Raw genomic sequence first — 25,434 nt, 5'->3', positions numbered from 1 at the left:
TAAAGTACCTAAAATTTGTCTTGTTAGGAAATGAACAGCTATTCATTGGTGGGGGAAATAAAAGAGGACAGGAGGCAAGAACAAAGAGGGATCCTAGAAGCCAACAAGTCAGGCAGTGGGGCACAGACTCAGAGCTGGTAGAGAAAGATTGGTGGAAAAGGTAAATTTTTTGCAGGTAATTCAAGATGATTAATAATAAGGATAGTTAATATTCAACTTTAAATTGCTGGTGTCGCTTTCATAATGTCTCCATCACTACAAGCTCTCAGTAAATTCTAGTATACATAGCAAGACTTGTGAAATGTTTGCACTTAATCCTTAAAAAGAAACTGTTTTATGTCTACAGAGGTGGGTGCAATCCAATAAAGACCAGCCAAATGGAAACGCTATTTATTTAGAGCTTGCTATAGCAAGGGAGTCAGCCATCTTTTTGCACTCAAAGGAAGTAAAGAAGTGGGCGGGTTAAACAGTGAAAAAAGGGAAAACTTCAGGTATGTCCTGACTGGGGGCCATTGGCATGGAGAGTCTAGAGGTGGTCTAAGTAGACGTGGGCCATCTTATGCGATTGGATAGGGCAGTGTATTGGCTTTCTCTGTTGTGCCCTAACTTGGAAGAGAAGTGGGCACAAAGCATAGTGAAGCAGACTGATGGCTGCAGAGCTTTGATTTGGCTTCCCTCTGGTTTCTCAGAGGATGGGGGATAGAGTTCTGTTGCTGTCCATGACAGTGGGTCATTGTAACTTTGTATATCCAGTCTCTCAGAAGGAAAGAGCAGGTTAAGGTGAAAAACAAATATAACAGTAAGTGAGGTAGAAACAGAGTTGGCAGTGAGCCATGGGAAAGTAAAATAAGCCTCTGCAAGTTCCCAGGAAACTTGGGGAGGACATTAGATTGCTTACAGCATTAAGGGCTGAGAATTTTATTTAAACCGCAGAATTCAGTGTGACTTCAGCTGATAACTAGGACACAAAAGCAAATTGGCATCCTATAGAGCAGGCACTTTTATAGATTTCAATACTTTTTCTATTTTATTCATGCTGAAGGGTAAATTTATATGAATAGAGTTACAGCAGTGGTCTAAAAAGTGGCCTCAAGAAAAAAATTTAAAGATCTGTTTTGCTTATATATTAATCATTTGTATTTTCTGTTAACACTGTAGCTATTAAATTTCAATAGTGGAGGTGATAGAATCCCCTTACCTCCATCCTATCTGCTCATCTGAATAATTCTCTGTGTTGTGTACATGCTTGCGCATGCATGCACTCTAACTAATGTGACCCTACATAGAGTTCATATTGGCATAAATGTTAAGATATATTAGTTGCGCTAATGTTGTGGCTCAGTGGTAGAGTGCTTGCCTAGCATGTGTGAGGCACTGGGTTCGATCCTCAGCATCACATAATAATAAATAAATGTATTGGATCCATCTGCCACTAAAAAATATAAAAGTTAGTTGTACATATTTCCCATCTATTTTCTTGAGAGTTGAGAAAATAATACGGTCATATGTTGGTATATTTTCTTTTTTTTTTTATTGGTTGTTCAAAACATTACAAAGCTCATGATATATCATCTTTCATACATTTGACTCAGTTGGGTTATGAACTCCCATTTTTACCCCAAATACAAATTGCAGAATCACATTGGTTTCACACTCACATTTTTACATAATGCCATATTAGTGACTGTTGTATTCTGCTACCTTTCCTATCCCCTACTATCCCCCCTCCCCTCCCCTCCCATCTTTCCTCTCTACCTCATCTGCTGTTGTTCAATTCTCTCCCTTGTTCCCCCCCCTTTCCCCTCACAACCTCTTATATGTAATTTTGTGTAACATTGGGGGTCTCCTACCATTTCCATATGCTTTCCCTTCTCTCTCCCTTTCTCTCCCCCCACTCGTCTTGTCTTTAATGTTAATCTTTTCCTCATGCTCTTCCTCCCTGTTCTGTTCTTAGTTGCTCTCTTTATATCAAAGAAGACATTTGGTATTTGTTTTTTAAGGATTGGCTAGCTTCACTTAGCATAATCTGCTCTAATGCCATCCATTTCCCTGCAAATTCTATGATTTTGTCATTTTTTAATGCTGCGTAATACTCCATTGTGTATAGATGCCACATTTTTTTTTATCCATTCATCTATTGAAGGGCATCTAGGTTGGTTCCACAGTCTAGCTATTGTGAATTGTGCCGCTGTGATCATTGATGTGGCAGTATCCATATAGTACACTCTTTTAAGATCCTCAGGGAATAGTCCGAGAAGGGCGATAGCTGGGTCAAATGGTGGATCCATTCCCAGCTTTCCCAAGAATCTCCATACTGCTTTCCAAATTGGCCTCACCAATTTGCAGTCCCACCAGCAGTGTACAAGTGTACCCTTTTCCCCTCATCCTCACCAACACTTATTGTTGTTTGACTTCATAATGGCTGCCAATCTTACTGGAGTGAGATGGTATCTTAAGGTGGTTTTGATTTGCATTTCTCTGACTGCTAGAGATGGTGAGCATTTTTTTCATGTACTTGTTGATTGATTGTATGTCCTCCTCTGTGAAGTGTCTGTTCAGGTCCTTGGCCCATTTGTTGATTGGGTTATTTGTTATCTTATTGTTTAATTTTTTGAGTTCTTTGTATATTCTGGATATTAGGGCTCTATCTGAAGTGTGAGGGGTAAAAATTTGTTCCTAGGATGTAGGCTCTCTATTTACCTCTCTTATTGTTTCTCTTGCTGAGAAAAAAACTTTTTAGTTTAAGTAATTCCCATTTGTTTATTCTTGTTATTAACTCTTGGGCTATGGGCATCCTATTAAGGAATTTGGAGCCCGACCCCACAGTATGTAGATCGTAGCCAACTTTTTCTTGTATCAGACGCAGTGTCTCTGATTTGATATCTAGCTCCTTGATCCATCTTGAGTTAACTTTTGTGCATGGCGAGAGAAAGGGATTCAGTTTCATTTTGTTGCATATGGATTTCCAATTTTCCCAGCACCATTTGTTGAAGATGCTATCCTTCCTCCATTGCATGTTTTTAGCCCCTTTATCAAATATAAGAAAGTTGTAATTTTGTGGATTGGTTTCTGTGTCCTCTATTCTGTACCATTGGTCCACCTGCCTGTTTTGGTACCAGTACCACGCTGTTTTTGTTACTATTGCTTTGTAGTACAGTTTGAACTCTGGTATCGCTATACCTCCAGATTCACACTTCCTGCTTAGAATTGCTTTTGCTATTCTGGGTCTTTTGTTTTTCCATATGAATTTCATGATTGCTTTATTTCTACAAGAAATGCCGTTGGGATTTTGATTGGCATCGCATTAAACCTGTAGAGAACTTTGGGTAATATTGCCATTTTGATGATGTTAGTTCTGCCTATCCATGAACAGGGTACATTTTTCCATCTTCTAAGATCTTCTTCTATCTCTCTCTTTAGGGTTCTGTAGTTTTCATTGTATAAATCTTTCACCTCTTTTGTTAGGTTGATTCCCAAGTATCTTATTTTCTTTGTGGATATTGTGAATGGAGTGGTTTTCCTCATTTCCATTTCAGAAGTTTTGTTGCTGATATACAGGAATGCCTTTGATTTATGCGTGTTGATTTTATATCCTGCCACTTTGCTGAATTCATTTATTAACTCTAGCAGTTTCTTTGTAGACCCTTTTGGGTCTGTTAAATATATTATCATGTCATCCGCAAATAGCGATAATTTAAGTTCTTCTTTTCCTGTTTTTATGCCTTTAATTTCTTTTGTCTGTCTAATTGCTCTGGCTAGTATTTCAAGAACTAAATTGAATAGAAGTGGTGAGAGAGGGCATCCCTGTCTTGTTCCAGATTTTAGAGGGAATACCTTCAGTTTTTCTCCATTTAGGATGATGCTAGCCTGAGGTTTAGCATATATAGCTTTTACAATGTTGAGGTAAGTTCCTGTTATCCCTAGTTTTTCTAGTGTTTTGAACATAAAGGGATGCTGTACTTTGTCGAATGCTTTTTCTGCATCTATGGAGATGATTGTATGGTTCTTGTCTTTAAGTCTATTGATGTGGTGAATAGCATTTATTGATTTCCATATATTGAACCAGCCTTGCATCCCAGGGATGAATCCTACTTGATCATGGTGCACAATTTTTTGATATGCTTTTGTATTCGATTCGCCAGGATTTTATTGAGAATTTTTGCATCCATGTTCATTAGAGATATTGGTCTGTAGTTTTCTTTCTTTGAAGTGTCTTTGTCTGGTTTCGGGATCAGGGTGATGTTGGCCTCATAGAATGAATTTGGAAGAGCTCCTTCTTTCTCTATTTCTTGAAATAGCTTGAAAAGTATTGGTATTAATTCTTCTTTGAAGGTTTTGTAAAACTCGTCTGTATACCCATCCGGTCCAGTGCTTTTTTTGGTTGGTAGTCTTTTGATGGCTTCTTCTATTTCTTCCTTTGTTATTGGTCTGTTTAAGTTGTGTATGTCTTCCTGACTCAATCAGGGCAGATCGTATGACTTAAGAAATTTATTGATATCTTCACTATCTTCTATTTTATTGGAATATAGGGTTTCAAAATACTTTCTAATTATCTTCTGTATTTCTGTATTGTCTGTTGTGATATTGCCTTATTCATCCCGTATGTTAGTAATTTGAGTTCTCTCTGTTCTTCTCTTCGTTAGCATGGCTAAGGGCCTGTCGATCTTATTTATTTTTTCAAAGAACCAACTTTTAGTTTTATCAATTTCATTGATTTCTGCTCTAATTTTAATTAATTCTTGTCTTCTACTACATTTGCTGTTGTTTTGCTCTTCCTTTTCTAGGTTTTTGAGGTGCAGTGTGAGTTCATTTATTTGTTGGTTTTTTCTTTTTTTGAGGAAAGAATTCCAAGAAATGAATTTCCCTCTTTAAACTGCTTTCATTGTGTCCCATAGATTCCGGTATGTTGTGTCTGTATTGTCATTTATCTCTAAGAATTTTTTTATCTTCTCCTTTATGTCTTCTGTAACCCATTGATCATTCAGTAACATATTGTTCATTTTCCATGTGATGTAGGATTTTTCCTTCCTTCTTTTATCATTGATTTCCAGTTTCATTCCATTATGATCAGATATGGTGCATGGTATTATCTCCACGCCTTTATATTTACTGAGGGTTGCCCTATGGCATAATATATGGTCTATCTTTGAGTATGATCCATGTGCTGCTGAGAAGAACGTGTATCCACTTGATGATGGTTGATATATTCTATATATGTTGGTTAAGTCTAGGTTATTGATTGTGCTGTTGAGTTCTATAGTTTCTTTATTCAGCTTTTGTCTAGAGGATCTGTCTAATGGCGAGAGCGGTGTGTTGACGTCACCCATAATTATTGTGTTGTAGTCTATTTGACTCTTGAACTTGACGAGAGTTTGTTTTATGAACGTTGCAGCTCCATTGTTTGGTGCATACAAATTGATAATTGTTATGTCTTGTTGGTGGATGGTTCCTTTTAACAGTATATAGTGTCCTTCTTTATCCCTTTTGATTAACTTAGGTTTGAAGTTGATTTTATTCGATATGAGTATGGCCACTCCTGCTTGCTTCCGAGGGCCATGTGAGTGGTATGATTTTTCCCAACCTTTTACCTTCAGCCTGTGTATGTCTTTTCCTATCATATGAGTCTCCTGAAGGGAGCATAGTGTTGGATTTGTTTTTTTGATCCAGGTTACTAGCCTATGTCTCTTGATTGGTGAGTTTAAGCCATTAACATTTAAGGTTACAATTGAAATATGATTTGTACTTCCAGTCATGTTTATTTATTTATTTATTTATTTTAGTTTGGCTAGTTTTTACTTTTTGGTTATTTTCCTCCCCCTTTACTGAGATACCTCCCGCTGTTAGTTTTGGGCACTATTTTTCAATTCCTCTTCTTGTAGTATTTTGCTTAAAATGCTTGGCAGTGCTGGTTTTCTGGCTGCAAATTCTTTTAGCTTTTGTTTATCATGAAAGATTTTAATTTCATTGTCATATCTGAAGCTTAATTTTGCTGGATACAGTATTCTTGGTTGGAATCCATTATTTTTCAGCGTTTGAAATACATTGTTCCAGGATCTTCTCGCTTTCAATGTCTGTGATGAAAAATCAGTCGTTAACCTAATTGGTTTACCCCTGAATGTATTCTGCCTCCTTTCTCTCGTAGCTTTTAATATTCTCTCCTTGTTCTGTATGTTGGCTATCTTCATAATTATATGTCTTGGAGTTGGTCGATTACGGTTTTGAATGTTTGGGGTCCTGTAGGCTTCCAGAGTTTGCCAATCCATTCTATCTTTCATCTCTGGGAAGTTTTCTAGAATTATTTCATTTAATATGTTGTCCATTCCTTTGGTTTGAATCTCTATGCCTTCTTCTATCCTGATGACTCTCAAATTTGTTTTTTTTATGACATCCCATATCTCTTGAATAGATTGCTCGTGGGATTTAAGCATCTTTTTTGTGTTGACTATATTCTTTTCAAGTTGATAAACATTGTCTTCATTATCTGATGTTCTGACTTCTCCTTGATCTAGTCTATTTGTCATATTCTCGTTTGAGTTTTTAATTTGGTTTATAGTTTCCTGCATTTCTAGGATTACTGTTTGATTTTTTTTTAAGATCTCTATCTCCTGGTAAAGCTCGTTCTTTGCCATTTGAATTTGTTTGTTTAATTCATTTTCAAAATATACTTTTATTGCTTGGACTTGCTGTCTCATATCTTCTCTAATATTCCTTTCCATCTGAGTTAGGTATGCCTTGAGTTCTTTCCCTATCCATGTTTCTGATGCTTCTAGGTCCTCCTGTAGAATTAAGTTGTCCTGCATTGTTTGTACTCCTTTTTTCCCTTGTTTTTTCATGATGTTCACTTTACTTTCCAGCTATATTTGATTGCTGTGTTTCTGCTCTCTTCTATAGATTTGTTTTGGTTTTGTATATCTCTGTTGTCTCTCCTTTGTGTTGGTAGACTATGCCTGCTAAAGTGGATTCCGCTGGAGAGGAATTCCGACGGCCGAGCTCCAGTGACGTCACCTCTCTGCTATGGTGGGCCCCAGGCTCCTTGCCGTGGTGTCCGAATGGGGGGGGTGGGACTGGACTGTCTCTGGTTGGTTTCAGCTCCCAGTTGCCGGCGGGCGGGCGGACTCTAGCCGCCCAGTCATGTGGGCAGACGGGCGGTCTCCAGCCGCCCAGTCGCGTGGGCAGCGGGTGGGCTGTCGCTGCCGGGCGGGTGGTCTCCAGCCGCCCATTCGTGCGGGCAGCCGGCGGGCGATCGGTTGCTGGCGTGCGTGCGGTCTCCAGCCGCGCAGTCACAGGGGCAGTGGGCCGGCTGTCGCTGGTGGACGGGCGATCTCTAGCCGCCCAGTCGCATGGTCGGTCGATCCCCAGCCGCCCAGTCGCACGGGCAGCCGGCGGGTGATTGGTTGCCGGCAGGGGGGCGGACTCCAGCTGCCCAGTTGCGTGGGCAGTGGGTGGACTGTCGCCGGCGGGCGTGCGGTCTCCAGCCGCCCAGTCGCGAGGGCCTGGCCTCTAGTTCCCTGGTATTTCCTGCTAGTCCTGGTTTCTCCTGCTAGACCAGATTTCCCCTGAGTGATGCCTCTCGGCAGTTCAAACTGTACTCTGGGCCTGCCGTTTGTTGGGTGTGGAGGGTGGCTATTGGGATCCCCGGAACTCTATTGTTTTGATTTTTTTCCGCTTGACCCTCCCCCAGCGCTGGCAAGACAGGTTTTGTTTTTGCCGCTGATGGGAGGGGGAGTTGAAGGTCAGGTGTCTCTAGTTTTCCCCGCGTCTTTATGCAGGCTCGCTCTGATAATCCCTCCCCCGGAAAGCCTAGGAGAGATTTTATGTGAATTCCCTGCTGTGTGGGAGATTAGCTGAGAAATACACACCTGTTTTATTATTGCAATCTGTCGGAGAGTGGCGGTGGTTACTTCAGCTCTCCAAGATGGTGGCCGCTGGTTTTCTTGGTGGAGTTTCCGTTGTGGGGGATAGAACTGTACCGCTTCCTTCCCCGTCTGAAATCCCGAACTCAGCCCGGGGCTCAGTGAGGGCTCAGCTGGCAGGATTCCACAGAATCCGTAGCAACGTTTCTCCCTGCTTGCTGGTCGCTTCTCAGCGGCGCCCCGCCGTCTGTAGCCGTGGGGCGGGCAGTGCGGATCAGTCAGCCCGGATCTCTGGTCGCACAGTTGGCTCGTGTTTGAGACTCAATTACTGGACCTCGGTGCTGGAAATCCTTCCTCTAGGTTTCGGTGCACCCCCATTTTGCTGTAAGTTCCTAACAAAATAGTTTTTTGTCGTTCTAACTCGTTATTCACCTGCGCAGTGGCGCGGTACATAGGGTGTGATGCACTCTATTCGCGGCCATCTTGGAGTCCGGTATATTTTCTTATATTTATTGAATTTATTTATTTTGCTTGAAACTAGTCCAGGAACCAAATGTTTCTTTGTCTACATCCCAAATCCCTGAAGTAACTAACATTTAAATTTTTATGTTCATGGGTTTTTTTTTCCTAGAATCTTTTTAAGTGCACATTTTGCCAAAAAGACACATGATCTTCTTTTTCTTATTAGAGTCTTAAAAACCATAATCTTTTCTTGAAAACTATTTATTATTTTGATCTATGTAGTTATTGAATGGAATATGAAAAATATTGATTTGGTTTTTTTTAGTTTTATTTTCTTTATCTAGCTCAGCTTGCTAAATATGCATTCTTATGTAATCTTACTTTTTCAATTTATTTCTTACTGGGTGGGTAGCCTTCTTTTTATAAAGTAATTACTGTCATTAGCTGTCAGTACTCAACAAATAGGAGCTAGTCAATCTTCTATACTTTTTCTGTTCACTTATATATTGAAAAAGCATTCAATTCCCACATTATCATCTTCTATTTGTTATTCCTAAAGGATTATCCCACTTGTGAGGATTAAATTTATATCACATGGGGTGGGTACCATTTTAATTGTCTTGAGTTATTCAAAGAAAAACTGTTAGTTGAAAAGTTAAATGATGCCGTAATTAGATTTCCTCTTTTAAAATGTGGAGAATGACACAGATGTTTACATTTGGTTTGTATTCAAGGTTACATGTATTCACTCTTTAGATTTATTAGTACTGTTAGCCATTCATATCTGTAAATTCTGCATCTATGGATTCAACTAACCATGGATTTAAAATATTAGGGAAAAAGGGCATCTTTACTGAACATATGCAGACTTTATTCTTGTCATTATTCATTAAATAGTACAGTGTTAACAGGTTAGTTAGAATTTACATTGTATTAGTTATTATAAATGTAGAGATGATCAAAAAGTATATGGAAGGATGCACAGAGGTTTTATACACAAATACTATATCATTTTTATGTAAGGGACTTGAGCATCATTAGATTTGGGTATGTAAGGGTTCCTGGAACTAGTCTACTTTGAATGCCAAGGGATGATAATACTGTGGTTTGGATGTGGTTTGAGTGTGAAACCAAAGATGAATGTGCTAGAAACTTGATTCTCAGAGTTTTCAGAGTAATGATGTTGAAAGGTAGGAACTAGTAGAATATGGTTAGGTCATTAGGGGTGGTGCCCTTGGAAGAGATTATTGTAGTTCTTTCAGGACCCCAATTAATTTCCAAGAGAGTGAGTTGTTATAAAAAGAGAAAGCCTGATTCTTGAATCATTCCGACCTCTTGCTCCTATTTCTGCCATTATGATGCCATCTGCCATGAGGCACTCAACATAGACTGAGCTGATTGGGCCAAAACTGAGCTAAACAAACCTTTTTTCTTTTATAAATTACTCAACTTCAAGTATTTTGTTACAGAAACAAAAAACTAAGATAATATTCACCTTTTAGTTTGTCCTTTTTAGGTATCAATTAAAAAATCCCTTTCTTATTCTAATATCATAAATTTTATTCCATATTTTCCTATGAAAGTTTTTCTTTTTGCCATTAGCTCTTTAAGCTCTCTGTAAATTTTTAAAAAAGTTCTCTGATTTTTAAAAAATAAAGTACATGGTTCATTGTACTTATGCTCTCAAGTAATACCCTGACCCCTGCTATTGGTAGTACTGTCTTAGCCACTTATAAATTGCTATGTGTTTTGATTTAGATGTGAGGTGTCCCCCAAAAGCTTATGTGTGAGACAATGCAAGAAGGTTTAGAGGTGAAATGACTGGGTTATGAGATTTTTAACCTCATCAGTGCTTAACTGAGTGGCAACTGTAGGCAGGTAGGGTGTGGCTGGTGGAGATGGGTCCTTGGGGATATGTCTTTGGGTGTTTATATGTCTTTGGGTGTTTATTTTTATCTGCTTCCTGATCATTATGTGTGAGCCTCTTTTCTTGCATCACGCACTTCTGCCATGATGTTCTGCCTCACCCAAGCCCAGAGGAGTGGAGCCAGCCTTCTGTGGACTGACAGCTTTGAAACCATAAGCTCCAAAGTAAACTTGTCCTCCACTAATTGTTCTTGTCTGGTTTTTAGGTCATGGCAGCAAAAATCGAAAACACCATGTGTGTCTGTTTCTAGACTTGCTTTTCTATTTCAGGGATCTCTTTGTCTAAACCTGTGCTTGCACCACTTTATTTCCATCATAATAAACTCAGAAATTTGATATGATCAAACATGCTTGCCCCATGCTTTTTGTTATTTTTGACTTTTCACTTTCCATATATATTATAGAATCAATATGAGGAGTTCTTAAAAAGCCTTGTTGGGATTTTGACTTTTGATGCATTGGAATTACAGAATAATTTGCAGGAAATCGACCTTCATTAATTTACTTATTTAATAGTCCTCTTTATGTAGATGTAAGTTTCTGCCCTATTTCCCTTCTCTGTGAAAAACAACTTTGAACATTTTTTTTTTATAAGGCAGCTCTACTGACAAAAACATTCTTCCCCTTTTGTTTGTATGATAATTACCCTTGGTATGAGATTCTAGGTTGGTTTTATTTTACTTTCAACACTGAATATTTCATCCCAACATCAGGTATTAGACAAAATGAACTGAGGAAAATGGGCCTTTTGTGTGCAATTTTATGGTTATCAAAGGCTGAGCTCGTCTGTGTTTATTGTCTGATAGCTGTAGGTTTCAGAGGCTAACATTTCCTGTAGTGTTCCTTGATTTTGTTTTCCTCTTGTCTTTGGGTTTTCCTAAGGAAGTCTTCTTTAAATGAAGTCTTTGTCTTGGAGCTTTTCTCAGTTGTAATGCTGTTTAATATAGGAGCCTGGTAAGATACTGGGTTAAGGGAAATGTTCTTTAATTGTTGGACTAGGTGTCACTCTTTTGGTGAGCATATGCTTCTGGGTTTGGGCTTTCACAAGGATTTCTCTGCTTTTACTACCCTGTAGAAAAGGCAGAAAGGCCAGGTCAGTTAAGTTCTGTCAAAAACAGAAGGCTTGGCTCTGGTAAAAGAGGTCCCTTGAGTCTGGGTCTTTGTTAAGGAGAAAAGAGTGCCCTGGGCACATTTCAGATTCCCCTGGCCCCTGCCAGTAGCTTCAGGAGATTCTTACCTGGTCTTTACCCTGACAATTTGGTGGAGCTTTAGAGGTCAGACTCCCCAGAGTGTGAGGGCTTCCCTAAAACTTTTTTTTTTTTTCTTCTCTGAAGTTGCCCTCCATTAATGCACAGTCCCCAACAATTAGTCAGTTGCCCTTTAATTTTCTGTTGTGGCTCCAGTGTGTTTTCTGCCCCTGAAAGCTTTGGTTTCCCTATTTGCCTACCCCTCCAGGTTTAGGGATGATAGTTTACCCCATGACTTTAGTCTCAGATATATCTAAGACAAGTTGTTGATTTTCAGTTTGGTCACCTTCCCCATCCACTTCTTTCCTCATTGTAAGGATAGTCATGATGGTTTCCAAGCTCTTTACATCAGACTGGAAGCCAGAAATCCATTAGTGTCTATATATAGTACCTGCCAATTTTAATTTTTTGTATGTGTTTGTGTCTTTCTATGAAGGCTATATCATAGGTACTGTTTTAGTCAGTTTTTTCATGGCTATGACCAATAAGTCCTGACAAGAATAATTTTGGAGGCTGAAATGTTTATTTGAGGGCTTATGGCTTCAGAGGTCTCAGTCCATAGATGGTCAGCTTCATAGATCTGGGTCCAAAATGAGGCAGAACATCATGGTAGAAAGGTATGGAAGAAGAAAGCAGTTCAGGACATGGCAAAAGGAAGCAGAGTTCTGATCTCCAGGAATAAAATATGTACCCCAAAGGAATGCCCCCAGTGACCTACCTCTTCCAGCCAAAACCTGCCTGCCTATAGTTACCACCCAGTTAATACCCATCAGTAGGTTAATCCACTGATTAGGTTAAGGCTCTCATTACCCAATCATTTTACCTCTAGTACCATCTCACACATGAGCTTTTGGGGCACACCTCATATCTAAACTGAAACAGTACCTTAGAATTCTATTTTTATAAATGGTATATTTTTTCCAGTTATTTTGGTTGCTGTAGGTAAACAGGAAACTGTTACTTTTTATATATTCATTTTTTTTTTTTTGTCGATCATAATTGTTCTTCAAACCTTGAGATGGACACTTCTATCACTTACTTTAGTTCCACTCCTCTCTCAATATATACTCTTAAACCTTCAACATAGGTGTTGATCATTTTGATATATACCAATAATAGGATATATTTCTTTTCTTTGTAAGTTTCTGCTTTTTGAATTGGAAGTTTGGAGTTCCCCAAATACCTTAGGTGGAGTGTGACATCTGTGCTTTGAGTGATGTCCATTACTTAGTGGTAGAGGGTGAATAAAATATCCCTGGTTCTTAGGGTCCCTAAAAATATCCAGGTACAATGTTACATGTAAACACAGGTGAAGTGGAGATAGAACAGGTTCATACTTATGGGCCACCTAGCGTGTGTGGAGAGTCATCACCTGTGTGGAGAGTCATCACCTGTGCAGGGCATCAATACATTGGTTTAGACCAAGGTGTTGTGTGCCTGTGTATAGCATAGTTTCTCCTGCCTGCCAGTGTGGATAGGACAAGTGCACAGCAAAAGCAGTCCATCAAATGAGAAATTAGGTTTCAGGATTAGATTGCAGTAATGATTTGTCATTTCTTCATTGGTATTTTGGAGGAAAAAAATATTTTTAAGCTTTTGTGTTAAGTTTCAAACCATATTTGAGTGTCCTGTGTCTACTGTAAATGGGAATTCATAGGGTGCTTTATATAGCATATTTACATCTCTTGAGCCTATTTCCAAAAATAACCGTAATAAACTTGTCATAGTCCTTTGATGTATTTGATAAGACATGAATTAGTATTTCTCTTTTTCACCAACATTTTGATCCTTGTTTAGCTTAAACTTAAGTAATGATCAACAGTTTATGCATATAATTTGGTGGTTTAATACCAATCTTTGCCAGCCAGATTTTGCATTATACACTAAAAGTTCCTTTCATAAGCGCTGAAGGTTTTGAGAAATTACTGTTTTGATTTTCATAGTGTCATTTTGACCTGAGCACTTTTTCAAAGTTAAATGAGCTTGGTGGTTTATTAAATGTCATGAAGGGTTTTAAGTCTAGGATAAATTTAGCTGTTATTTTTCTCTCTCTTAGATAGTGCTTTAGATTGGTTTTGTATTAATAGAAGTTCTCAACCCAAGTCTTTCCCATCCTTTCTTTTAGGTTGTTGATTATATCCTGCCACCCTTGGTCTCCTTGGTTCAAAGTCAAAATGGTAAGTGAGACCACATTAGTAGAATCTTCTCAGTTGCATAATCTGTTTTAATTTTTTCTCAGTGTAGTCATTCTTGACATTTTTCCCCTCTTCCAAGTGGAGTGGAGACTCTTCAGCTTGCGGTTGCTGTCAGAAACCACATCTCTACTTGTGAACCAGGAGGATGGGAATGGCGAGGAGGAAGTAAACATTGATTCTGAAGGCAATCTTCTGGCTCTTGTGAGAGACGTCTTACTTCCCCAGTGAGTGTTTTGCTGCTGCACTCATGTAGAGAAGTGTAGGCCATCCTGGAAGCTTCTGTTAAACTAGGTCCAGTGATGGAGTTGGGGTTCTAAGTCCTTATATTTATGAACATATATTTGTATATTTAGTGTCAAAGAAGTCTAGAGACAGACGGTAACTGTTAAACTGTAGAGGACCCAGAACAACCTCAGTCCATCTCAAAAACATTCATTTAGAGTTTCCTATATTTTCTGCCAGACACACATGACTCTGAAGTTTTAGATTTCAAGGAGGTCCTGGCTTGGGATGAGCTTTATGATTCAGGTCAGTGTTGTAAGACATTGAGACTTCTGGCTCTACTCAGAAACAATAGAGATGGAAGGAAGGCTACCCTTTGCCCAAACTCTTTAGTTACAAATAGGATGTTTTGGGGAGTGTTGAAAGAGTTGGTGGGACAGGTGATGAGTTAACAGAGACAGATTATTTTTTCCTTTTATTCTGTTGTTCCCACAACACAATAGGATGGGTTACTGAGAATTCCCATGACAAATGTGGAACACTACAATGATGTAGCTCAGGAAACAATGAATCTTATCAAATCATAATTTAAATACAAAAGTATGTCACATATCACTATTAAATGATTTTTTTTTGCAAAATTAGTATTTAATTTATGTATTAGTATTTAAAATTAAGTATTTTGTATTAGTATGAGTGCCTGTTCATGGTTTCTTTTAAGACCTAGGATGCAGTCTCAGTTTGACAAGTTTTCTAGACTAGCAGCCTTACCTGATGCTTTCCTCTTCTTGTTCTACTTCACAAGATCTATTCTCATTTAAGAAAAATAATTATCACAATATAGATACCAGATGTACTTGCATTCTGATTTTGGTAATTGTTAAGAATTTCAACTATCTTTTATAAAATTAAGTCTATATTAGAGTTATTAACTCTAATTCAGTGCTCCTGTATTACTCATTTGAGCTGAAATATATAATGCATATTTCCTTTATTGTTTGTCTTTTTCAAAGATGAGGAATTAAAGAAGAAAATACAAATGTAAACCATATGGCAGTTCAAGGACACAAATAATGTAGAGAAATTCAAGTTTTTATTAAACAACTTTAAATGCACTTCAAGTAGTAGTATGGAATTTACCAAGATGTGGTGTGGATGTCTTCAAACTTACAGACTGATTCTGATGTGGAGCACAGGTCTGGACTGTGCATTTCAGTCTCTAAGCCTTAGTTTTCTCATCTGCAGATAAAGCCAAAGATAGTACCTACCCCAAAAGATAATTGTGAAGATTAAATAGGATCCTTCTTGTACAGCAGTATGGTATGTGGGCTGTAGTACACTCTTGACAAATGTTTAACACAACTACTGTTTTTATTAGGCTTATTATTTTAATCTCTCCTATTAATCTTTAAAATGAAGATTGTAATAGAAGAAGAGTACAAATAGTACATACTTTATAGACATGAAGTGATCATTAAAATAGATAATGCTTATTCTGCTTACTTGGCATATATAGTAAGGACTCAGTAATGTTTTGTAATTTTTTTCAATGAAATACAAGTAGCACATTAGTTTAGCTTTCTTGACTCTGGAAAACTAGAACCTTGGCAAAGAATTTGGTTTTTGAAGATGAAACTCTTGATAATTATGTTTAGAAATGTTAATACTGGAAAATTCATCTTCTCTACTAGGTATGCAAATATAATGGCTTAATTATGAAGTTTCCAGTATTCATAGGAGCTGATAGCATCTACTTGAATTTGGCAAGTAGAAATAGTGATGTTGATACTTTTAATGCTGTTAAAGTTTTAATCCTCCTTTGACCTTAAATAGTATTTTAGATAAAGCCAAAGTGACAGTCTTTTCATGCAGATTATTGTAAGCTCCTTAGTTATTACATGAAAGTATTGTGTTAGTCAAGATTATTTTATTTGAAAACGATAATATCCAGTTTAAATTAACTTAAAAAACTATTTGCTCACATAACTGAGAAATCAAAGGCTTGTGCTGGCACCAAATACAGCTGAATTCAGGGGTTTGATTTATGTCTACAATACTCCATGTAGGTATTTTTCTCCCCTTCTCTCTACTCTGCCAACACCTACATGACTTTGTTCTTAGATAGGCTTTGTGCTTTTGGGGGTTAAATGGCTCCTGTGATGTAGAGATACCTAGAGAAAGGTTGTTTCTTTTCTAGTAGCCCCTGACAAATTCTCAGGAAGGAAACTAATTTAACCTTGGTATGATGCCTAAAAGAACCATCAAGGCTTGCCATCAGAGAAAATGCCCATTTATTGAGGAACAGCTCTGCATATTTATAGAGCCAGGGGTGGTCTGACAGTTGGCAGGGGGTATTTTTTGATTGGTGTGTAAGGATCAGGTGAGCCAGCAGGGTTAGTCTGATTGGTGAGTAAGGATTATGTGAGCCAGCAGGGCTAGTCTGATTGGTGGGTAAGGATCATGTGAGCCAGCAGGGCTCATCATTGGACGGTGGGATCATGTGAGCCAGCAGGGCTCACCATTGGACGGCTCTTCTTGGGGGATTGGGAAGTTAGTCTTTGGAGCTGGGGTGACTCCCAACAATGCCTATGTTCTTATCAGGACTGCTGAGTAATATGAATGAAAGATCAATTGGAAGAATAAACATCATATTAGGATCCTCCTGAGAAACAGAACCATTAGGATATATGTATATGTACATATGTAATATAGACATGTATAAGAATTAGCTCACATGAGGATGCATGCTGAGAAGTCCCAAGATCTGTGTTCAGCAAGCTGGATACCCACGAGAGCCAATGGTGTGGCTTCTGTCCCCAGAACTGGTAGGCTTGACACTGGGGAAGAGATATTGTTTCAGGTCTAGTTGGAAAGGAGGGAATGACTTCTCTGTCCCAGCTCCAGGGAGCTCCCTCTTAGCCTTTGTGTCATATTTGGGTCTTCAGTTGATTAAGGCCCACCCACATTAGGGAGGACAGTCTGCTTTCCACAGTGTACTGATTCAGATGTTAAGCTCATCTCGAAGTCCCTTCACAGACACATGCATAGAGTAACATGTGACCATATGTCTGGGCACTTTGTGGCTCAGTGAAGTTAACATAAAATTAATGATCACAAAATTGTCATCAATACTGTGAACGAATTGCTTACTCTGTAAATTAATGAATCTGAAGGAACCATTACCTCTTCCCAGTGTATATTCTTTACTTTTTAAAGAAAGGAACTTTAGTTACTTCTTTAGTGCCTACTATATGCAGATTACAATATCATTTTTAGAGAGTAGTTCAGTCAGATTTTGAAACTTCAGTATGGATGAAAAGAGAGGGATGGGGCATTCCAGGCAAGAATGCAGTTTACAAAGGTATAGAAGAGGCAGAGTTCTGGGTAGTTTATAGAACTATGTGAAATAAGCTGTGGAGAAAATGTTTTCTCTCTCCATCAGCCCATTTGCTTATCCAAATACTATGAGCAACTATGGCATGTAAATATTTCTAGTTGTGGGGATTATGAATAATTTACTCTTTGACAAAGCCAAAAATTTTTGGAATTTTAATTGAAGAGGTTTTTAAGTCATGTAAATAAAAATGTTGACCAAAGTATTAACTAAACATGCAGACCACCACCTCTACCACCACCACTGTTGTCGTCGTCGTCTTTTTTTTTTTTTTTTTAAAGAAAACTGGGGGTCTGCACGTTGTTAAACAAATCCAGAAGAAATGTGTTCTTTTGCAACTGTGCTTTTGAGTTCACCCATTTTACTTTCTAAAGCAGAGTTTTCTCAGTATTCTGTGACTTTAGGACTCTTTCCCCACAGCCTCCCTGTTAACATCTCCCAGAACTCTAGTGATCCTTCCCTACTAGCTTTGGAAGTACTTCATGAAGGACACTGTCATTAAGGTCAGGAGCAAGACAAGGATGCTCACTATCAAAACTCTTAACATAAATTTGGATTGTAAAGATTAACTGATGTAATAATATAAGAAAATTGAATGCTAAACATTGTTTTCTATTGATGCATAGCAAATTACCACAAACCTAGTTGCTTAAATCCATGTGCATTTATTAGGTCACAGCTCTGTCCCAAGTCCTAGGAGGTGACCGGATTCTCTGCTAAGGTGCAGTAAAAGGGGCCTAGCCAGCAGACTCTATCTGAAGACTCTGGGGAGGATTCTGCTTTCAACCTGTTCAGGTTATTTGCAGAATTCAGTTTCTTGTGTTTTTTTTAGCTTCCTGCAACAAATTAATACAAACCAACTGGTTTAAAACACAAAAATAGATTCTTTTAACAGTGTTAAGAGACCAGAAATTGAAATCAAGGTATGGGAAGGTGTCGGTTGCTTAAGGAAACTCTGAGGGGAAATCCAGGCCATGCCTCTCTCCTAGCTTCCGATGGCTGCAGGGATTTTAAAAATTGTTATTATAATTATTTGGTTCTATTAATTGTTATTATAATTATTCAGTCCTATTAATTTAGTCCTATTAAGTTAGTGGGTTTCACTTTGACACTTCCATACCTGTACATACTGTGCTTAGATCAGGTACCCCTTCTTGCCACTCTCCCCTGGAGCCTCGGTCAGATTACTCCAGTCTGTGCCTCTGTCTTCACTTGCCCTTTTCCCATGTGTGTCTTTTCCAGGGTCCCCTCTACCTTTTTCTTGTGAGGACACCTACATTGACTCTAGAGTTCATTTAAATCTAGGTGATCTTGAGATCCTTAACCATATTTGCAAAGATCCTTTTTCCATGTAAGGCTACATGTTAGGAATTGGTCATATATTTTGGGGGGTGACTATTCAATACAATAATTTTATGACAGTAGGCATTTAGCATTCCTCTCCTGGGTGGCTCTACATAGTTGTAGGACCATAATATTCATATATTTGCTGCCCTATGTCCCTTAAGACATGCACATTTCTTCTCAAGAGCCTCCTCCATCTTTAAGCCAGCAACAGTTTGTCAAATCTTCCTCATTCTTGAAATTCCTCTGCCTTCCTCTTCTGCCACCAGTTTGAGGAAACTCTGTACTTATTAAAGTTGCTGCTGTTGGCCACCGGAAACCTGTATCTCTTGTGGCTAGTATATTTGGATTCATATATTGGCCCTGCCATTATCTTGGTATGTATGCCCTTGCTTTCTCCTCCCTTCTTTCAGTTTTTCCTCCTTTCTTCAAGGTAACTGGAATGCCAGAAACTTAACTGAGATTGTCTATATGATTAATGAGGTTTTCTTTTTTTTTCCTCTTCTGGGAAGAAAGATACCACATATACTCAGAAAATTATCATGATTTTTATTCAGCTGAGAGACAAGATTTAATTTTTAAAGGTTTATGCAGAAGAGGCAAGGCAGTAAGTATTTAATGGAACTTAAGCCCAAATTGACCTTTTTAATTAACATCAGCACCTCTCAGAAGTTTATCAAAGTCATTATCAATGAAATCTTAGTACTGAAAATATTCTAATGCTGACTGTTCGAACATTTTTTCCTGAGATATGTTACATAAGGTGAGGACACATCTCTTTAATGTTTAACTAGGACTAGGTCCTTCAGAAATACATCTTGGCTATTTTTTGGGAGAGGAAATTTTAATATTCATACAGATGTAAATACCCATGGCCTGACTTAAGATGCTGACTTAATGATTTTTTTGACTATGATAAATGAAAGCAATGTACATTCAGTAGAAACTGTACTTGGAATTTTGAATTTTGATCCTTTCCCAGGTCACTCACTGATAGGCAATATGAGGCTGTCTTGTGATGCTAGGCAGCTGGGGAGGCAGCAGCAGTGGAGACCCGCATCTCCATCTCAGCTGTGCAATCTCCAGGGGAAACAACCATAACTCTGGTGTACTTGGCTAAGCTAGTGTGTTTGGCAGGGTAGATGCAGTAAACGCATTTTCAGCTGTTTTCACCTTACAATGGGTTTATTGAGATTTAATTTCATGCAATTGAAGTATCTGTTTTCTAACTCATTGTGAATTATGCACATGCAGATTATGGTGCTTCCTTTCTTCCTCTCTCCCTCCTTTCTTTGTTAGTTCATTCAGCAAATGTATGTTGAATGAACTCTGCACCATGCTCTGCGGATACAATGGTGAACAAGGTTGAAACTGTGCCCCTCAGTGAAGTACATTCCTGTGGAGGGGGCAGAGCATTAAGCAAATAATTATGTAATATGACTTCAAGTAATTATTAGTAGTGAGAAAAAAATAGAAGATAAAACAATATAGAGAGATAGTGAATGATGGGAAGGGGAAAAAGAGAGGGGCTGTTTGGATAGGATATTCAGAGGTGTTAAGTGGTGTAGCAAGCCATGAGAAAAATTCGCCATTCTCTTTGCCTTTGTAGGCTAGAGCTATTTCATCCATGTGTATTTTAGTTTCAGCTTTTGAGTGTTTTATATTGAAAAGAGATCATGCTGCTATAAATATGCTTATAATATTTTTATGACAGTATGGCATTCAGCATTCTTCTCCTGGGGAAAATGATTATAGCCTTTCTTTTCTTATAATTCTCTTGTGACCTGTAAAATCATCAGGGCCCTAATGACTGCATGAATTATTAAGGCTTTGTATTTTGGAATCTGAGAGGGGAATATATTCCTTACACATTAGAATTGTATTTTCCTTTAGAAATTGGAACTTAGAAATTGATTTTGTTAGTGGCAACACACTGGTTAGCAAAAATCATGAGTTTGATGATCTAATTTTGGTTTATGATTCAAGACAGCTGGAAGATTCTATATTGCATCTTTGTCTCCTTTGGTCACAAGAATTCTATGTTAAAATAGATATAAATAAGTATGAACTTGGTCATCTCTGGAAGTCAGAATAGAAGGACTATTTCATTTTTGACCTTTGCTCGGGTAATTTTTTTTTTCCAAATCTAACTTGTAAATATTTTACCTCAGAAAGAGGCATCATAATGTTCTATATTTCCCCCTTTACTTAATGCTTTTATCATGTTTTGAGTCTGCCTAAATGGGTGCATTTTACCCTCTAGGGGTATAACCTACAGGAATCTAAATTAGGATAATTTGGGAATTAGAGTCAATAATCGGACATAAACATAATTTTGTTCTCTCTGAATAAGGATAGTTCTTTCACTCCAGTTCTTTGTGTATATTTTGTTTATTAGAATCCTTTCTTAAGACTTAATACTTGCTTTTCATCTGATTAGAGAGAACATGCTTACTACCTGAAATTTTATTTAATATTTATTTTAAAATTGTACCTTTCTCTTATTCTAAAAATTACATGTGTGTATCTAGATAATGTGTGTACACACACACACACACACACACACACACCCCTCTCTGTTGACCCTCCCAGTAGACTGATGATGATTGTCTATTTCTTTATCAACATGGACATCCTTTTAACTCTGGTATTTATATATATATGCCAAATGCTAAAGAATCACAAACTCAGAGCACATAAAAAATCACACAACTAGTAAGTCCTTAAGATAATAACTAATTGTTTGATTTATATTCTATCATAAACTTTGGGGGTTGATTCAAGATGTCATCTGGTTCAGATTTGGGATGGGACTATTAAAAATGCCAGAAATAGTAAGTTATTTGGCCCTTTCTCCTAGCAGCTCATGGAAGATTCTTTAGCCTTTTTGAAAGATTTTTACCTTAAAACCTTTGCTGTAGAGAGAGAGGAGAAAAGTAAATAAATAAAAAAAGATCTCATGAAAATAGGAGACCAAGAAGAGAAAGGGGATTGAGAGGGAGGAAGGAAGGGCATGGGGGAAGAAATGAGAAATGAAATCTTCCAAATTATGCTATGTCCATGTACAAATATATCACAATGAATCTCACTATTATATATAATTAAAATCCAGTAATTATGATAATAATAGAAGAGATACTAGTAGAGAAAATAATGGGAAAGGGAAGGTAGAGGGGAATGTGATTGATGTTATATGCATGTATAAATATGACATAATGAATCTACTATTATATATAATTATAATGCATCAATTAAAAAAAACTTGCTTTTTTGTGGTGTGGGTGTTACCAGTGATCGAACCCAGGGGCTCTTAAACACTGAACCACATCCCCAGCCCTTTATTTTTTGAGATAGGGAGGGCCTCACTAAGTTGCTGAGGCTGGCTTTGAACTTGTGATCCTCCTGTTTCAACCTCCTGAGCCATTGGGATTACTGGTGTGCACTACCATGCTCGCTGGTGGCATCCTCTTTATCTAAACCCAGCCATTTCTTTCTTCTAAGCTCTCAAGTTCCAGAACTATCTTACATTATTAGATTTACATTTTAAGAAACACTCTCTTCCTCATAGCATTCTCTTGTTTAGAATTCTTTTATAGATTGTAGAACATTGCAGTATTTACTCAGCTGTTCATAACTGTTTGTTTTGCTCTTTGTCTGCCATTTTGAGTTAGTGTTTTCCTGTTCCACTGTATGGTTTCTCCATTCCTAGGAGATTTACTTAATACTTTATGAAAGTTCCTGTTTGTAACCTATCTCTCTGCCCCCCACTCCCAGTCATCTTATTGTAAATATCTACATTTGTGATTGTATCTTGGCTACTTATATAACAATATTTTATTGGCTATCTTGTAATCTGCTTGTCATCTACATCTACCTTTATAGTTGTACTAAAAATCATCTGAACAATTCCCAGTTAGGGAACTTCTAGTAACTATTTTTCCAGTATTTTACTGTCATATAAAATGCTACAAAGACTATTTTTATGACTACGTCTTTGAGCATGTTGTTATTTCCTTTTGTTGACTCTCTAGGGGTAGAATTACTGTGTTGAACTTTATATATAATTCAAAGACATTTGAAATGTTTTGCCAATTTTTTTTTTCAAAGATGGACAGTTTATCCTACTAGGTTTCTATTATGAAATTGCCCATTTTGCTGTTCCCTTGTTAGTTCTAACACATATTCCTTCAGATATTAATGAAGTAGACCATTTCACCCACATTTCTTGGTCATTTTAATTAACCTTACATGAATTTTGTCCATTTGTTCAGTGGTATCTTCGATGATTTTCAATAGTTCTTTAAATAGTCATCACTACTGCATGATGTTACTATCAATGACAGACCACATATCCAACGGTGGTCCCATAAGATTACATCACCTGTTGACATTTGTAGCTGTCTTAGTTTGGACAAGTAGATTTTATGATGTTCATATAAGGAGGAAATTACCTAAATATGCATTTCTTAGACTATATCCTGCCATTAATCAACAAATGACTATAGTAAGAATATTACCAATATTTTACCAATATTCTACAAATAATTTCCCCTTATGATATTTGAAGTGGTTGTGCTATTGAGAAATATTTAACTTTTAAAAACTTCAAAATTATAAACATTTTTGTTTTCATGCTAAAGAGGACTGCTTACTCAGGAATACATTTTTATCTTCTCATGAAGTTTAAATTTTTTACTTGCGTTTTTTAATCTATTGGAGATACATTTCCATAAGGTATCGCCTGACGTGTCTCACTCTAAAATTACTCTTTCTTGGCCAACGTTAGGTGTCACCTTTCTTTCCTTTCTGTTAATATGTATATTCTTGATCCCACTCTAAGCTTAATCATTATTTTGATTTTATAATGTACATTATTAGCAGGATCTTCTTCTTTTTCTTAAATATTTTTAAATCACTTTTTCCCCATGTCCCATTTCTGAGTATACTCCGTTGAGATTGAAAAGTGAATTTGTGACTTAATCTTTGTGGAATCAACTTCTCTATGATACAGTGCCTCCTTCCTCTACTCAGTGAAATTGAAGACACTTCCTTTTGGCCAATTCTTTGGTCATATCCCTCAGAAAAGCCTCTCAACCGTGATCCAGAGTTATTTGGATGGCGTGTTTCAGTTTTTTCCCAGCCTACCTAATTGGGCCCTATTTGAACCAGGCTTTGGACAAGATATAGATTCATTTCTTTTAGGATTGGGAGTGAAGAATGAGGAGGAAAAGACATCCCATACTTTGGCTTTTCACCTTGGTCAAAAATATGTGGTTTTTAGGAATGTTCTCTCCAAGTGGATATGAATTTAGTTTGAATGGCTTTTCCTTCCTGGATTCTAGTTGCTTGGCTCCTTGGTTAGAGAGGATTCTGGAGGTAGAGGGATGGGATCCAAGGACACTACTGCTCAGGGTGCTGTTTGTCAATTATGATAGCGACCTATAGCCAGGCTCAGGGAACTTGAAGTGCTCCTCTGATTCTTGAAACCCTCTGAGGCAGTTTAAAGAATCAGGGCTCATTCCTTTTTTTTTTGGCCTAGTTGCACTCAGAGGTGTGTGGCAACCATCTACTATCAGCTGCTTATCTGTCTTTGGAAGATAAGCTTAGTAAATTGTAGCATGCTTTTGGCTAGATCTTGCTGCTCATTACAAAACTATCTGATTAAACCAAAATATATTTAATATTTGTATTTTAAATATGTCTGTTATGAACTTTATTCTTTCCCCCCCAAAAGGAGTTAATAGAATGATATTCTCTGGGAGAATTGTCTCACACAGGCTTGTGCTGCTTGAGGCCCCCAGGCACTCCCCCTCTTTTTCAAGGTCAGGTGACCTCAGACAACCTCAGGACACTTAGAAAAATTTCACCGCTGTTTTTAAATGCAGTACTACATGTTGCCTGTCAAGACTGTTTTAAAGCATGTTTTTCAGCCTGTGGGGAATGTGTTTTTTTCTATTATATTTCTAAATCACTGTCCTTATTTTCTCCTATGCTTTCTAGTCAAGCATGTAAGTAGGAAAATCATTTGGAACCTTTTAAAAAAAATTAATGGGGTTTTGACCTCTTCCCTCCTTGATTCAATATTGTCTGGGGTTGGGCAAGGGGCTAGTTATCCTGGGTATGTGAATCATTTTTTCAGAAGCTTCTCACCTTCAATTTGAGAGGCCCTGGCCCTTGGTTTCCAAATACAAGTATCCTGTGGAGGAGGTATTCTTTTATTTTTGATCTCAATGTCAGTGCCTCTCAGTTTTAACTATGTGTGAATCAAAGATTTAACTTAGAACGTGTTGGGTGTTTAAACCCTGGACCTCATAAAGAACTGGCTCTTGACTGTCTCCTGGGAGATGACTTACTGGTCTTTGGAACATCCTGCCTTATTAGAATGTCTTTGTATACCTGGAGCCCGAGCCATGCCACATAATGTATGCTAAGGATGTGATATAGTGGGACCCTTGACCTCTGGAGGCGCTGGAGACTGAGTAATTAAAGTCAGCCACATGGGCTGTCCATGCCTAGTAATGGCCCTGGTCACAAAGGCTCAGGTGAACTTCTTTGTTTGGTGGTACTTCCTACACTGTCCACATTGTCACAAAGCAGATCAAGCACTTCTGTCCCACTGCACTGGGAGATGTGGGAGATGACCACTGACAGCTGGCGCCTGTCTCTCCTGCATTCTGTCTTTTGTCTTTGCTTATTTTAATGTGTCCTTTCATTGTAATGCGTCATAACTAGCAGAAGAGGTTTACCAAGTTCTTTGAGTTCTAGGAAATCATTGAATCTATGAGTGTTCT

General features: G+C 37.9%; 1 protein-coding gene across 1 annotated transcript in view; it reads left to right on the top strand.

Annotated features, from left to right (window-relative positions):
• Positions 1 to 25,434, top strand: part of Ulk4 (unc-51 like kinase 4) — a 516,944-nt gene that overhangs the window by 203,399 nt on the left and 288,111 nt on the right. The window contains exons 29-30 of the mRNA XM_071600065.1: positions 13,614 to 13,665; positions 13,763 to 13,907. Coding sequence (XP_071456166.1) covers positions 13,614 to 13,665; positions 13,763 to 13,907 — 197 coding nt within the window. The remainder of the gene's footprint in view (positions 1 to 13,613; positions 13,666 to 13,762; positions 13,908 to 25,434) is intronic.

The sequence above is a fragment of the Marmota flaviventris genome, chromosome 1 (assembly GCF_047511675.1).
Source record: "Marmota flaviventris isolate mMarFla1 chromosome 1, mMarFla1.hap1, whole genome shotgun sequence".
Taxonomy (NCBI): Eukaryota; Metazoa; Chordata; class Mammalia; order Rodentia; family Sciuridae; genus Marmota; species Marmota flaviventris.
This window is presented reverse-complemented; position numbering and strand designations above follow the sequence as displayed.